The sequence below is a fragment of the Corylus avellana genome, chromosome ca1 (assembly GCF_901000735.1).
Source record: "Corylus avellana chromosome ca1, CavTom2PMs-1.0".
NCBI lineage: Eukaryota > Viridiplantae > Streptophyta > Magnoliopsida > Fagales > Betulaceae > Corylus > Corylus avellana.
Window position 1 is genome coordinate 41090987 of NC_081541.1, and position 14895 is coordinate 41105881.

At 34.7% G+C, this 14895-nt stretch overlaps 2 protein-coding genes across 3 annotated transcripts in view; one reads left to right on the plus strand and one right to left on the minus strand.

The window, feature by feature from the left end:
* Window positions 1–14895, minus strand: part of LOC132176528 (uncharacterized) — a 50880-nt gene that overhangs the window by 22631 nt on the left and 13354 nt on the right. The window lies entirely within an intron of this gene.
* LOC132172267 (uncharacterized) lies at window positions 4438–5625 on the plus strand. Its single transcript, XM_059583744.1, has one exon. The coding sequence runs from the start codon at window positions 4438–4440 to the stop codon at window positions 5623–5625; it is 1188 nt and encodes a 395-aa protein (XP_059439727.1).

Sequence of the window (14895 nt, forward strand, 5' to 3'; positions counted from 1 at the left end):
ATCCCAAAACATCTACAATGCATTTTTTTTCTGTATTCAGCAAGAGCAAAAAGAGTCCTTCGCAGGCCAAACAAAATGGTTTATGTTTGTAAAAAAAGACAACATAAAGATAATTGTAGAGAAGAAATTTGTATTTCTGATGTGTGTTTAATTGTACAATAGAATGACCTATTTATAGTTGAATGAGGCCCTAAAAGAAAAAAAATACAATAATTATAAAATTATATAAAATCAGCATATTTACAATAATGAATACGATATCAAATATTTCTGTAATATATTAAGAATATTACGGGAATATAATATTGCGAAAATATAATATTGTAACATCCCCCTCAAACTCTAGGGGGCGAAGCCAACTTGAGTTTGGAAATAAGATCATTGAGTCGTCTCGGTGGATGAGATTTGATAAAGATGTCAGCCAATTGATCTGCAAAGGTGACGGAATGAAGATGTAAAATACCTTGCTAAAGATGATGGCAGATGAAATGACAATCAATCTCAATATGTTTTGTGCGCTCATGGAAAACATTATTATGAGCAATCTGTATGGCACTCCGATTGTCATAATAAATAGGAGAACTAGTGGACTAAGAAACACCCATGTCGGACAAAAGCCATCGTAACCAGAGAAGTTCAGATGTAGTGTCAGCAAGAGCACGATACTCATCTTCAGTACTAGATCGAGCAACAACAGATTGTTTCTTACTGCGCCATGAAATTAAGGAAGTTCCAAGTAAGAAACAATAGCTAGTGGTAGAGCGACGATCAGTAGGATTACCAGCCCAATCAACATCAGAGTAGGCCAGGAGCTCAAGAGATGAATGAGAGGAAAAGTGAAGACCATGAAACATAGTGCCCTTGACATAGCGCAAAATGCGAAGAACAGCAGCATAATGAGTAGATCGAGGTGCACTCATAAATTGACTCACCAAATGAACAGCATAGGCAATATCAGGCCGTGTAACAGTAAGATAAATGAGACTACCTACTAGCTGCCTGTAGAGAGTATCATCTGATAAAAGCTCACCATCCGTAGCTAGAAGTTTGACATTTGTCTCAAGGGGGCTGCTCATTGTTTTACTGTCTATCAGACCTACTCGGGAAAGTAGATCAGATGCATATTTGGCTTGAGAGAGATAATAACCATCTTTACTCAAGGTAACCTCAAGACCAAGGAAGTAGCTGAGTGTCCCCAAGTCCTTCATTTCAAAATTTTAGCTAAGGAAAGATTGAAGAGCACAGATGCCTGAAATGTCATCACCAATAATAATCATATCATCTACATAAAGAAGGATAAGGATAGTACCGTTATCAGTAGTCCGAAGAAAGAGAGCTGAGTCATAAGAACTAGAAACAAAGCCTTGTTGAGCAACCACAGAACTGAACTTGGCAAACCAGGCATGAGGAGCCTGCTTAAGACCATAAAATGCCCGACAGAGTCTGCAAACTTTGTGTGGCGGATGGTGATAGCCAGGTGGAGGGTGCATATAGACTTCTTCTGTAAGATCACCATTGAGGAATGCATTTTTAACATCCATCTGAAATAACTGTCAATGACGAACAACAACAACTGCAAGTAAGAATCTAACAGAGGTCAGTCGAGCAACATGAGCAAAAGTCTCCTCATAGTCAATACCATACTCCTGAGCAAATCCTTTCGCAACAAGATGAGCCTTATAGCGTTCCACAGATCCATTTGCACGAGTTTTAATTTTATAAACCCACTTACATCCCACTGCAAACTTCCCAGGAGGCAAATTCACCAAGTCCCATGTATGGGTTTTAGAGAGGGCATCTAGTTCATCAGACATAATTTTCTGCCAAAGAGGGTCAGCATTAGCCTCACGATAAGAGTGAGGTTCGTGAAGAGTAGCAAGAACAGAAAAATAATGATAATCATGGAGATGGGCAGGTGGTGCTCTTACCCTATTGGAGGGACGAAGTTCATGAGAAGGCTCAGGAGTGTGTGATGCAACAGGAGGATTCGTAGTCGAATAAGGCAAATTAGAAGCAGCCGTAGAAGGTTCGTCCAATGAGCTTGAGTTATCTGCAGATGATTCAGGAAATAAGACAATAGAGGGGTCAGTGAAGATAGGATAATATGCAGAGGAGGAATGCGGAAAATGCATTTGACTAGTGAACATTTTGTGTTCCCAAAACTCCACATGGCGAGAGATTCGAAGTCGTCGGGCAATGGGGTCATGGCAGCGATAACCTTTTTGAGTGATGTCATAACCAAGGAAGCAACACAAGCGAGAGCGGAGTTCAAGTTTAGTACGCTCATGTGGAGGAAGAGTGACAAAACAAATACAACCAAAGACGCAAAGCAAAGAATAGTTAGGTGCGCTATCATACAAGCGCTCATAAGGAGTTTGGTTGTGAATAGTCGGGGAAGGCACACGATTAATCGTGTAAATAGCAGTGAGAGCAGCCTCACCCCAAAAGCGTTCAGGAAGTGAGGCAGAGATGAGAAGAGCTCTTACAGTGTCTAAGATGTGACGATGTTTGTGTTCTGCACGCCTATTTTGCTGAGAAGTGTAAGGACAAGAATGATGAGAGAAGGTCCCATTTTGTTTTAAAAAATTTTGAAAAGATTTCTCATTATACTCCATAGTATTATCTGAACGAAAAATTTTGATGGTACGAGAAAATTGGGTTTGTACCATTTGATGAAATTTTTGATAAACTTGAGTGAGTTCAGAGCGATGGTGTGGTAAATAGATCCAAGTATAACGAGAATAATCATCAAGAAAAATAACAAAATAACGAGATCCCCTCTCAGTGGAAACAGGGGCAGGGCCCCAAATATCAGAATGAATCAAATCAAATGGTGCAGAAGATGAAGACTCACTTTTATTAAAAGATAAATGTGTTTGTTTTCCAAGATGACAAGAAACACAATCAAACGATTTTACATCTACTGATCCAATATGACCTTGAGATGCAAGAAGTTGGACACGTGGTAAAGAGGCATGACCCAAACGTGAATGCCATAATTTGGAAGAGGCAGTGAGTGTTATGACAGCAGCTGCTAAGTGAGTAGGAGTTTGCAAGAATGAAAGCTCAAAAAAACGTCCTATCTTATGGCCGGTCCCAATTAGTTGACCCGTCTGTGGATCCTGCACATCAACACCCTTGTTAGAAAATGTCAACTCCAAACCTAGTTCACAAAGTTGGCCAACTGAAAGAAGATTTAATGACAATTGGGGAACAAGATATGTGTTATCAATAGACAAATTAGGTGAAGAAATAGACCCACTGTGACTAACAGGTAACCTAGAACCATCAGCAGTATAAATGACAGGGTTGGGAGAAAGGGCAGACTTTTGGGAAAATAAGGTGGGGTCATGGGTCATATGATTACAACAAGCAGAGTCGATGAACCATGAATTTTTACCTGATGTGACGGACAAGGCAGTAGAGGAACGAGACAGAACCTAATGGATTAGTGCCTCAACGTCAGATGCAGTGAGAGCAAAGGATTGAGATGGGTTCTCAGTGTAAAATGCAGGTGCAAAGGAACCAAATGAAACAACTGTGGCTGTTTGTTGGAAAGGAGCTCGTGACTGACGTCTGTTTTGGAGCTTGTAGCAATTAGCAATAAAGTGACCAAGTTGCTTGCAATAGTTGCAAATTAACTTCATGGAGGAAGACTGTGGTGTGGATTGTCTAGGAGGAAATTTAGGAACACTCTAAGGTGTAGCAGCGACAGCCATATCTGGAGATTGCAAGTGCATAGTGGACCGTCGAGTCTCTTCAAAATTAAGTTCTTTTACAGCAGCTTCCAATGTGGGAAGAGGATTGCGGTGTAAGAGAGAAGCCCGAGTGGGTTAAAAATCCGCACGAAGAGCCATCATGAAATGCATAAACTTTCGATGATCCCCGATACTTTGCAAATATTTCTACATCTTCAGGATGCTTCAGTTGAGGATCTGAAGAGGATAGTTGCTCCCAGAGACTATTAGTTTGAGAATAAAAATTAGCAATAAACTGACCTGGCTCCTGACGTGTCTGATAAAGTTTAGTTTCAATTTGAAACTCAAGTGAGGCATCATAAGTACAATTGTATCGTTTTGTCAAAAACTCCCAGGCAGCCTTTGTATTTTTGATGTGTGTTTAATTGTATAATAGAATGACCTATTTCTAGTTGAATGAGGCCCTAAAGTAATGTTAATACAATAATTTTAAAATAATATAAAATCATCATATTTACAATAATAAGTACCATATCAAATATTTTCATAATATATTAAGAATATTACGGAATATAATATTACGAAAATATAATATTCTAAAAAGTGTTGGTTTCCGTCTTGGAGCAACATATTTCCAGTTCAGCTTAGAAGCGCATGAAGAGTTGAGAGTCTTCACAGGGCAGTGTTCTAGAGGAGCATAGCTGAAGCTGTTTCAGGAAAAGTTTTGGTGAGTCAAGTTATGTTTCGTTTTCTCTGTTCAAGACAGCTACTACCACTCAAACACAGGAGAACCCATTTGGGTTTTCTTCAGCAAAATGGTTTCTTTATTGTCAAATCGTTTACATCAGTAGGTAGGTTACCTGAATCTAATCAAAACCCAGAAGAAGAGGAAAAACATTCTTTTGCTGTCTCTTACCTCATAAACTCTTGTGGGTTGCCCGCAAAATCTGCAATTTTAGCCTCCCAGAGGGTACTATTTCAGAGCCCAGAGAGACCAGACTCAGTGCTGAATCTTTTCAAAGAGAATGGATTCAGCAATGACCAGATCTCCCACATCGTTAGGAAGCATCCCCCGGTTCTTTTATCTGATCCTGAGAAGACCCTTTTGCCCAAGATTGAGCTTTTGCGTTCCATAGGGGTTTCGAGCTCTGAACTCATTACCATCCTCTCGTCAAACCCATTTCTGTTCAAAAGCAACTTAAAGAAACGTCTTATCCCCTGCTATGATTTCCTCAAGAGTGTACTTCTTGTTGACGAGAAAGTCCTGAAAACCTTCAAGCGCTCACCACGGTCTTTTCTATGTGATGAAACGAATACTATGGCTCCTAACATTGCACTTTTGAGACAACTTGGAGCGCCTCCATCTACAATCTCTTTCCTGGTAACTAATTATCCCCCTGCAGCGTTTACAAAGCATGCTAAGTTTGTTGAGGTTGTTCACCAGGTTATGGAAATGGGATTCGATCCCACGAAAACGGTGTTTGTCCTGGCAATCCAAGTGTTATTGAAGATGAGTAAACCAAAGCTGGAATCAAAATTGGAGTTTTATAAGAGGTGGGGTTGGTCAAAGGACATGGCCCTCGCAGCATTTAAAAGGTTTCCAAATTGTATGCAATCTTCAGAAGAGAAGATCACAAAAACAATGGATTTCCTTGTGAACAAAATTGGTTGGCCATCAGCAAATATTGCTACATATCCTTCTGTTATAAATTTAAGCTTGGAAAAGAGAATTATCCCTCGGTGTTCGGTTGTTCAAATTTTGCTAGCCAAGGTTTTAGTTAAAAATAACTTGGCCCTGGGGACTTTCTTGCGACCGACTGAGAGGATCTTTTTGGAGCAGTTTGTGATCAGATTTCAGGATGATGTTCCTGAATTATTGAATGTATATCAGGATAAGATGTCTTCTGGATGTAGGATTTCAGTCTGAGAAGGTATGTGGGATGGAAAACTTGTAACATTTTGACTCCCAATTTGATTTGTGTCTTAGTTGGCAGTATAGCATTTTCAGTTTATTGGGTATTGTCTTATTGGGCATTGGACTTGTATTATCTTGCTCTGATTTACGTGGAAAATGTGATGTCCAAGTCAGAAATATCAAATATTTTGCTGCGACATAGTTTTTAGATTACAAACAAAATCCTAACTCACATATTGCCACTTGTGTTTGAATTCCCCTTCCCTACAACCCCTGAAATACTGGCAATGACTGATTTGTATGGATTTTTTTTTTTTTTTTTTGGCTCAGCCACTTTTCAAGTTTTATAGAAACATCCTAGCTTGACACCAAGACCATTGTATCATGAGAATGTGTATTTCTCGATGTGCTTAATGTCATTGGTTCTGTGTTTTTTGATGGTTCATGTGCATGTTCAAATCTCTGTGATGGAATATAGAGACTACGATGATCAATCTACTGTGAGTAGGTCATGAGTCACAACAGACATGAAAAACTGTTCATTTACTTTCTTTTTGAGAATATATTTTTCTTATTGTAGTCTATGTTATCAATCTACTGTGTTCTGCTCTGCATTTAGAACTTATCTAAGCAAATTGACAGAAAATGACAAAGCATACCCCCCTTGCTCCAAAGGGACTTCCGACTATGGATTTACATCTAACACCATGAAAACACATGGAAAACCCAATTGATTGGGTCACTAGGGGGCCAGGTGGTATTACTGTGAACTGGCTTTTAAACTAGTAAGTGTATTCCCTTGTTGAGTAGACAAAATTGAGGGTGTTGTCCAAAACAATGTGGAACAGATTGGGTAACAAAGCTGTGGATGCTAACAAGTCTGAGTAGACAAGGCTGATAGACTTGTGTTGTTGATAATCCCTTTTTAGTTGTTGCTTAGTTCCTTCTTTCTCTTGTTATACAATGAACCCATGCCCAAATGTACGTTGAAGGTTGCCATTATCTGGTTTTTGATGGACTCCTTTTTTCTCCATTTGATTTTTCCATTTAAATAAAATAGGTTGGTTAAAATTTAATATATGTTTGTTCTTTCAATGTTATGCACACTCGATTTTGAAGTTCCAAACAGTAGAGAGAGCATCTATGAACTGTAAATATCACTTTCTGATTTGCTCTTTTCTAAGAAAAGATGATTCCAGTTTCAAAGAACAAAGATCAATATGTATTGCTTCCAGACAACACAGCCTGATATATCGCTGGTGTCAAGGTTTCCCTATTCCATTAATTTATGTTTGTTTATTTTGCCCTTCTCTGATTGTTTGACTTCCATTTATGCTGTATTCATTTGTTTCAATTTCTGTTTTGCATGCTTTAGAACTTGGTATTGTTTCTATTTCTTTCCTATCAGTATTCTGCTGATATGCTCGAGTACCTTGCTGCTGAAGTAATACCACGCACTCTTTGTATCTATGGTTAAACTTTGTTTTTAGCTTTTACTTGCTATAGCTCTCAGATCTGTGATTTTGCTTAATTTGATTTGTGTTGTTTTGCTCACTAGGCTAACTTTTTGGTTCGAAAATTCATGGCTGTGTTATAGTTTTCGTTCTTGATTATGAAGTCATTGTGCATTAATGTGTGTGGAAGTGCTGGAGTTGGCTGCAGAGGTAGTTTGTGGTATACATTGAAAAATGGGGTGGTAGTTTTATGGAAATATTGGTACCTTTTCTCATTTTTTCCCCCTTTATACCAATTCAAAAGCAGAAGAGTAATTTCCTGAAATTTGGTCATGAACTTCCTCAAAAGGATCTCTGACCATGTCTTTATACTAAAATCTCTCTCTCTCTCTATTTTCCCCTTCACTGAAAACAATAGGTTAAGCAAAACTATATTCTTTTTAATTTAAAATTTGTTCTGATTTCCTCCAATATGCATTTTTGATTTAGCCATCTCATCTAAACATAATTATAAGGTTCAAAATCATCTAGATCCTCTTATAGTCCAACCACGCTCAATCCTGAGCTCCCTCATCACCCATGTAACTGCCCCTCCACTACCACCATAGTCCCTGCCACTGCTAGCATCATCGCCCCTATTGTCCAGTGCCACAACCATCTCCATCTTCTCCTAGTACGTCGCCACCCAAAACTTGTCAATTTATGGACAGAAGTTTGATTAAGGTACCATCTCCGTTTTTACCCTTAAGAGACGTACCATCATTGATACAAATTAAAACTTAGGTGAGAAAAATTAAAGTAGTTAAACTACCGGGGCAAAAAAGTTTTTAACCCTTAATTATGACTAAATCTTAAAGTTCTTTTGTAAAAAAATCTTTTATGTAATACTATTCAAGTCAACAAAATACATATTGGACAGTTTTAATTTCATATACAAAAATAAAAAAGAGAAAATATTAATTATGCTAATTGAATTCGCTGCTCCTTTAATAAATGAAATTGATCAATTATTATATCCCATATAATAAACTTTTAAACTTTTTTGTTTTCCCTAATGCTTGATATGAATTAGAAATTGTGGATAAGTTTTATAAATATGGATGATGAGGCATATAAGCTGTAATTGAACCGAGCCAAGTTGAGTATTGAATGTTCAAGCTCAGTTCGTTTCATTTTTTTAGAACATGAGCCGAGCTCGAACTTTCCACCGAACAAGATAATCTATTCAAGTTCTGTTCTTTTTTTTTTCAGCCGAGCTTGAGCTTGTTCATGAGCTACCAATTAATTTAATTATTTCATATATAAAGTAAATGTTGTGATTGTTCAATTTTTTTTCTTTCAAATTTATACAAATTATTAGTTATTTAATTATAGTTAAGATTTACTGTTTGGGTAATTAGAGAAATTAAGTCAAATATTAAATAATCTAATCTCAATTTATATGTTTATATTAGTATATATATACAAACACATGCACACGCACATGTATACATATACATACACATAAACTCACTTATACACACATAAAGACACTTATATCTATATCCATACTCAAGTTAAAAATAATATTAAAAAAATAGTAAAAATGAAGTTATACAAGCTTATATGAGCTTGTACGAGTCGAGGCAAGCTTATTCGAGCAGAGCCTAAATTTTTTGTTTAAGTTCTATTCATTTAATAAATGAACTTATCCCGAGCCGAGCATGTTTACCAGTAACTCTGCTCGCTTACAGCCCTGCAGTGATATTAATGGAATTTTATCTTGTTCATAAACACCCTGAGGATAAAATTTCTAGCAACCAAAGAAGAACCAAGAATAAGAAGTTCTGTTCCTTCTAATTAAATGTATTATTTAAATCCTATAATTGACATTCCATTTGTTGTCATGTAATTTTTTTTCACTCAACCACATGTTTTTGGTCAAAATCTTTTATGGGGAGTGTGAGGGGGTGAGTCATGGAACTAGCCTCACTCCCCTCCCTCTGGAGCTTCAAAATCGCTTGAATTTTTATGCGCATTCGAATTACCTTTTAAAAGTTCACAAGTTTTTTTTGTTTAAAAAAAATTAAAAATTGCAAGTATATTTGCAAATTATGTTAAATCTTGACCTAATGTCTAAATTTTTGCAATTTTTTTCTTCTTTATAGTAAAAAATAAGGGTGTCAATGCGGGCGGTTAGAAACCACCTGCTAACCGCTAACCACTTAACTGCTTAACCGTATTAATCGCTAACCGCTTAACCGTCTAGCAGTTAGAGGTTATTGAGTTTACTAACCATAACCGCTTTTTTATATTTTTATAATTATAATTATAATAATATTTATACATATAACATAATCACTTATCATTAAATCACAATTTGAGTATTAATATATTATCACTATAATTTATATGATTATATCACATGATCAATTGATCATTAAATCATTTGATTATATAATAACAAATTACACATATATAATATAACATAACTCATAAACATACCAATTCATACTAATACAACAATTAAGTATCTAGAGACTTAGTTCTAATGTATATTATAAACTTATAAGTCTATATATGTTATAAATTATAATTATACATATATGCATATGAATAATATAAATGTACAAATTCAATACTTAATCATATGATTCAATGACAATTCAAATACTTTATTCTAGTTAATCATATTATTAATGTACAATGATAATGTGATTCGTATAATATCAAATTAAGTAATTGGCATTAGATTCAATAATGTGTTACTTATAACCACAATTGAAGTATTAATGTATTATCATTCTAATTTATATAATTATATGATAACAAATTATACATATATAATATGACATAAGTCATAAGTATACCAATTCATACTAATACAATAATTAAGTACTTAGAGACTTAGTTCCAGTGTATGTTATAAACTTATAAGTCTATATATGTTATAAATAATAATTATACATATATGCATATGAATGATATAAATGTATAATATCAATACTTAATCATATGATTCAATGAAAATTCAAATACTTTATTCAAGTGAATCATATTATTAATGTACAATGATAATGTGATTCATATAATATCAAATTAAGTAATTGACATTGGATTAAACAATATATCACTTATAAACACAATTGAAGTATTAATGTATTATCATTCTAATTCTAATAATATTATCACTATAATTGATATGATTATATCACATGATGAATTGATCATTAAATCATATGATTATATAATAACAAATAATACATATAATCATATATAATATGACATATAATCATATATATCATATGTTTTATTTGAACTTCTTTTATATGTTGTGTTGAACTTTTTTTATATGTTGTGTTGAATTATATATATATATATATAAAGTTAACTGGTTATGATTTAATATTTAAGGAATATTTTTAAAATACAAGTAAATGTAAATTTTGGGTCAAATATTTTTGATTTTTCAATATGGCCTCTTTTTATAGTAATTAGGCCTAAGAAGACACTAAAAATACAAAAAACAAATGAGAGAAAAAAAAAAAAAAAAATGCTACAGTACTAAAAAAACCCAAAAAGGCCAAAAAAAAGTCTAATTTTAAAAAATGTTGTAAAATCAAAAGAAATAACAAGACAAGATAAAAGATTGCAATATGTGAAACTAGTTCTTCATGAACTATGTATGATTCTTCTATATTATTGTGTGATTTACATACAACTCAATACTCCATTTTATAGGCATGAAATCATAATGGGAGGTTAAGGAATATGAAAGGGGGAATATGAAACAAAAGGGTTAATCAATTTATTACATGGATGTTATAGGAATTCTAAAAGATGACATGAATGTGTAGAATTCCAAGAGATGGAACTAAATGGTCATCCACCAAATGCATGAATGCATTCATAACACTCCCCATTGAATGACCATACACTAAGAATATGCCTCATTAAAACCTTGCCAAGAAAAATTCAGTGGGAAAAAAAAACTGTGGCGACGGAAAAAGAGTACAATATTCTTGTGTGTTTTCGTATGCTTTAAGACTGCCTCATTAAAACCTTGAGAAGGAAAACCTAGTGGGAAAAACCTTAGTGAAGGAAAAAGAGTACAATCAGCATAATCATTTTACTCCCCCTCATTAGCATGAAGAGCTTCAATTGTTTATGATGAAAGATCCTTCAGTTGGCGCATTCCAATGTTATTCACCAACTTCTTAAATGTTGCAGTTGGTAATGCTTTGGTAAATAAATCTGCCAAATTGTCACTTGATCGTATCTGTTTGACATTAATATTACTACTCTTCTGGAGCTCATGTGTATAAAAGAACTTTGGTGAAATGTGTTTGGTTCTATCACCTTTAATATATCCTCATATGATCTGTGTGATACAAGCAGCATTATCTTCATATAATATTGTCGGGCTATCTCTGATTGTGGATAAACCACACTTTTCTCGAATGTGTTGAATTACTGATCTTAGCCATATGCATTCCCGACTTGCTTCATGAATTGCAATAATCTCCGAGTGATTTGAAGAAGTAGCAACAAGTGTTTGCTTAACAGATCTCCACGAAATAGTAGTACTTCCACATGTAAATAGATATCCTGTTTGAGATCTACCTTTATGCGGATCATAAAGAAAACCTACATATGCATATCCAACTAATTGTGAATTTGAACTTCTTGAATAAAATAATCCTATGTCAGTTGTTCCACGAAGATAACGTAGAACATGTTTGACCCCATTCCAATGCCTTCGAGTTGGTGTAGAGCTGTATCTTGCTAGTAAATTAACTGAAAATGCTATATCAGGTCGTGTGCAATTTGCAAGATACATCAGAGCACCAATTGCACTAAGATATGGAACTTCAGGACCAAGAATTTCTTCGTCATCTTCTCGAGGGCGAAAATGGTTTTTTTTTACATCAAGTGATCGAACAACCATTGGAGTGCTCAAAAGATGAGCTTTCTCCATGTAAAAGTGCTTCAGGACTTTTTCTGTGTATGTTGACTGATGAACAATAATTTCATTTGGAAAATGTTCAATTTGTAAGCCAAGACAAAATTTTGTTTTTCCGAGATCTTTCATCTCAAACTCATTTTTTAAATAAGTGGCAGTTTTTATGAGCTCTTCTGGAGTCCCAACAAGATTTAAATCATCAACATAAACTGCAATAATGGCAAATCCAGATTCTGATTTCTTAATGAAAACACATGGACAAATTGGATTATTCTCAAATCCTTCTTTCAATAGATATTCACTACGACGATTGTACCACATGCGTCCAGATTGCTTTAACCCGTATAAAGATTTTTGTAGCTTGATAGAATAAATATGTCGGAATTTAGAATTATATGCTTCAGGCATTATGTATCCTTCAGGGATTTTCATGTATATATCATTATCAAGTGATCCATATGAATATGCTGTAACCACATCCATTAAATGCATATCCAAACTTTCTGTAACTACCAAGCTAATAAAAAATTTAAATGTAATTGCATCCACTACAGGGGAATACATTTCTTCATAATCAATACCAAGTTTCTGCAAGAAACCCTGTGCAACAAGTCTTGCTTTATATCTCACAATTTCATTTTTCTCATTTCGTTTTCGTACAAATACCCACTTGTATCCAACATGTGATACACCTTCAGGTGTTTGGACTATAGGTCCAAATACTTCACGTTTTGCTAGTGAGTTCAATTCTGGCTGAATTGCTTCCTTTCACATTGGCCAATCATTTCTACGTCAACATTCTTTGACGGTTTGTGTTTCAATATCATCATTACTTCTGGTAATGTCAAATGCAATTTTAAATGAAAATATGTTGTCGACAACAATTTTGTTTCTATCCAATATTTCTCCTGTACTTACATAATTTATTGAGATTTCATTATTTTCAGGTACATGTTCCTCTTCAGGGGGTAACTCTTCAGGAGATTTCTCTTCAAGAGGTTCCTCTTCGGGGGATTCCTTTCCAGGAGAATTTTGTACAGAAAGTTTGAATGGATCAATTTTCGTTGCCTGTTTTGTGGGTAAGGCCTCTTCAGGAGGGACAAAGTTTTCCTCCAAACTGAGTTGGAGGAATTTCCTTCAACCTAGTCTATAAAAGTGACATGTGTCCCTTTTTTAAAGGCTCAAGGTATCTAATGATAGAAGGAGAATCAAAACCAACATAAATTCTAAGTCTACGTTGAGGTCCCATCTTAGTGCGTTGAGGTGGCACAATTGGAACATATACAGCACAACCAAAAATACGAAAATGAAAAATATTTGGTGGTTGACCTAATGCAAGTTGCAAAGGGGAATTTTTTTTTTAAGTTGTTGGTCTGATCCGAACTAATGATACTGCGTGTAATATTGCATGTCCCCAAGCAGAAACAGGTAATTTTGTTTTCATAAGCAAAGGTCGAGCAATTAACTGAAGTCGTTTAATAAACGATTCAGCTAAACCATTTTGAGTATGAGTATGAGCAACAGGATGTTCAACATTAATTCCAATTGACATGCAATATGCTTGAGATGTAAATTCACCCGCATTATCCATCCGAATAGATTGAATTGGATAATCAGGAAATTGTGCTCGTAATCTAATTATTTGAGAAAGAAGTCTAGCAAATGCAACATTACGAGTAGAAAGTAAGCAAACATGTGGCCGCCTAGATGATGCATCTATTAAAACCATAAAATATCTAAATGGCCCACATGGAGGGTAAATCAGCCCACATATATCCCCTTGAATCCTTTGTAAAAATGATGGAGATTCAACAATTACCTTAGAAGGAGATGGTTTGATAACAAGTTTACCTTGAGAACATGTAGCACAAGGATAATTACTTGATAAAAGAATCTTCTGGTTCTTTAAGGGATGCCCATAAGAGGTCTCAATTATTCGACGCATCATAATTGTTTCCGGATGTCCAAGATGATCATGCCAAAGCATAAACATCTTTGGATTAGAGCACTTCTGGTGCATCACAACATGTGATTCAATTGTTCTTATTGTTGTATAATACAATCCGGAAGAGAAAGCAGGCAGTTTTTCCAATATGAGCTTCTAGCCCGAAATTGTTGAAGTAATATAAAGATATTCATCACTACCTTCATTAGTGGTTTCAACATGATAACCATTTATACGAATATCCTTAAAACTGATTAAATTTCTTCTAGATTTAGAAGAATACAAAGCATCATCAATACAAAATTTTGTTCCTTTTGGCAATATGATATTCGCTCTTCCAGACCCTTCGATTAGGTTTGATGAACCTAATATTGTATTGACACTAGCTTTGTTTAATATCAAGTCTTGAAAATATTTCTTGTCTCTAAGAATTGTGTGCGTTGTAAACTGTCTGCTAAACACAAATCTTCACCAATCATCTTGGAATTAATCATTCCATCAATATGACCCATACCTCTATATATAAACAAAATATATATTAAAATTTCATTAATAAAAAAGAAAATAACAAAATACAATTAAATTTGACAATGTCAACATACTGTGATTAAGACATAAAGAAAACATATTAATTGTTGTAGACATATTCATCACCAATCAGAAGATCAGTATTTGTGTTAGAGTCTACAAAGAAATCAAAAACATTAAGATGAGTGCTACCCTCTCCATTTAGAGTATCAAGAAAAATTGGAGAATCTTCAAGATTACTGTGATTAGCAAAATTCATTTCAATCCCCTTTTCTTTTATAGAGGCTTGATATAGGTCTACCAGATGTTTAGGCGTACGACAGGTACACGACCAATGTCCTTTCATACCACACCTGTAACATTTATCTTCATAGTTCTTTGTAGGTTTATTCTGTAAACCTTTGTTTTCATTT

Coding starts and splice junctions, on each gene's coding strand:
- LOC132172267 (XM_059583744.1), top strand. CDS start 4,438: ATGTTTCGTTTTCTCTGTTCAAGACAGCTACTACCACTCAAACACAGG.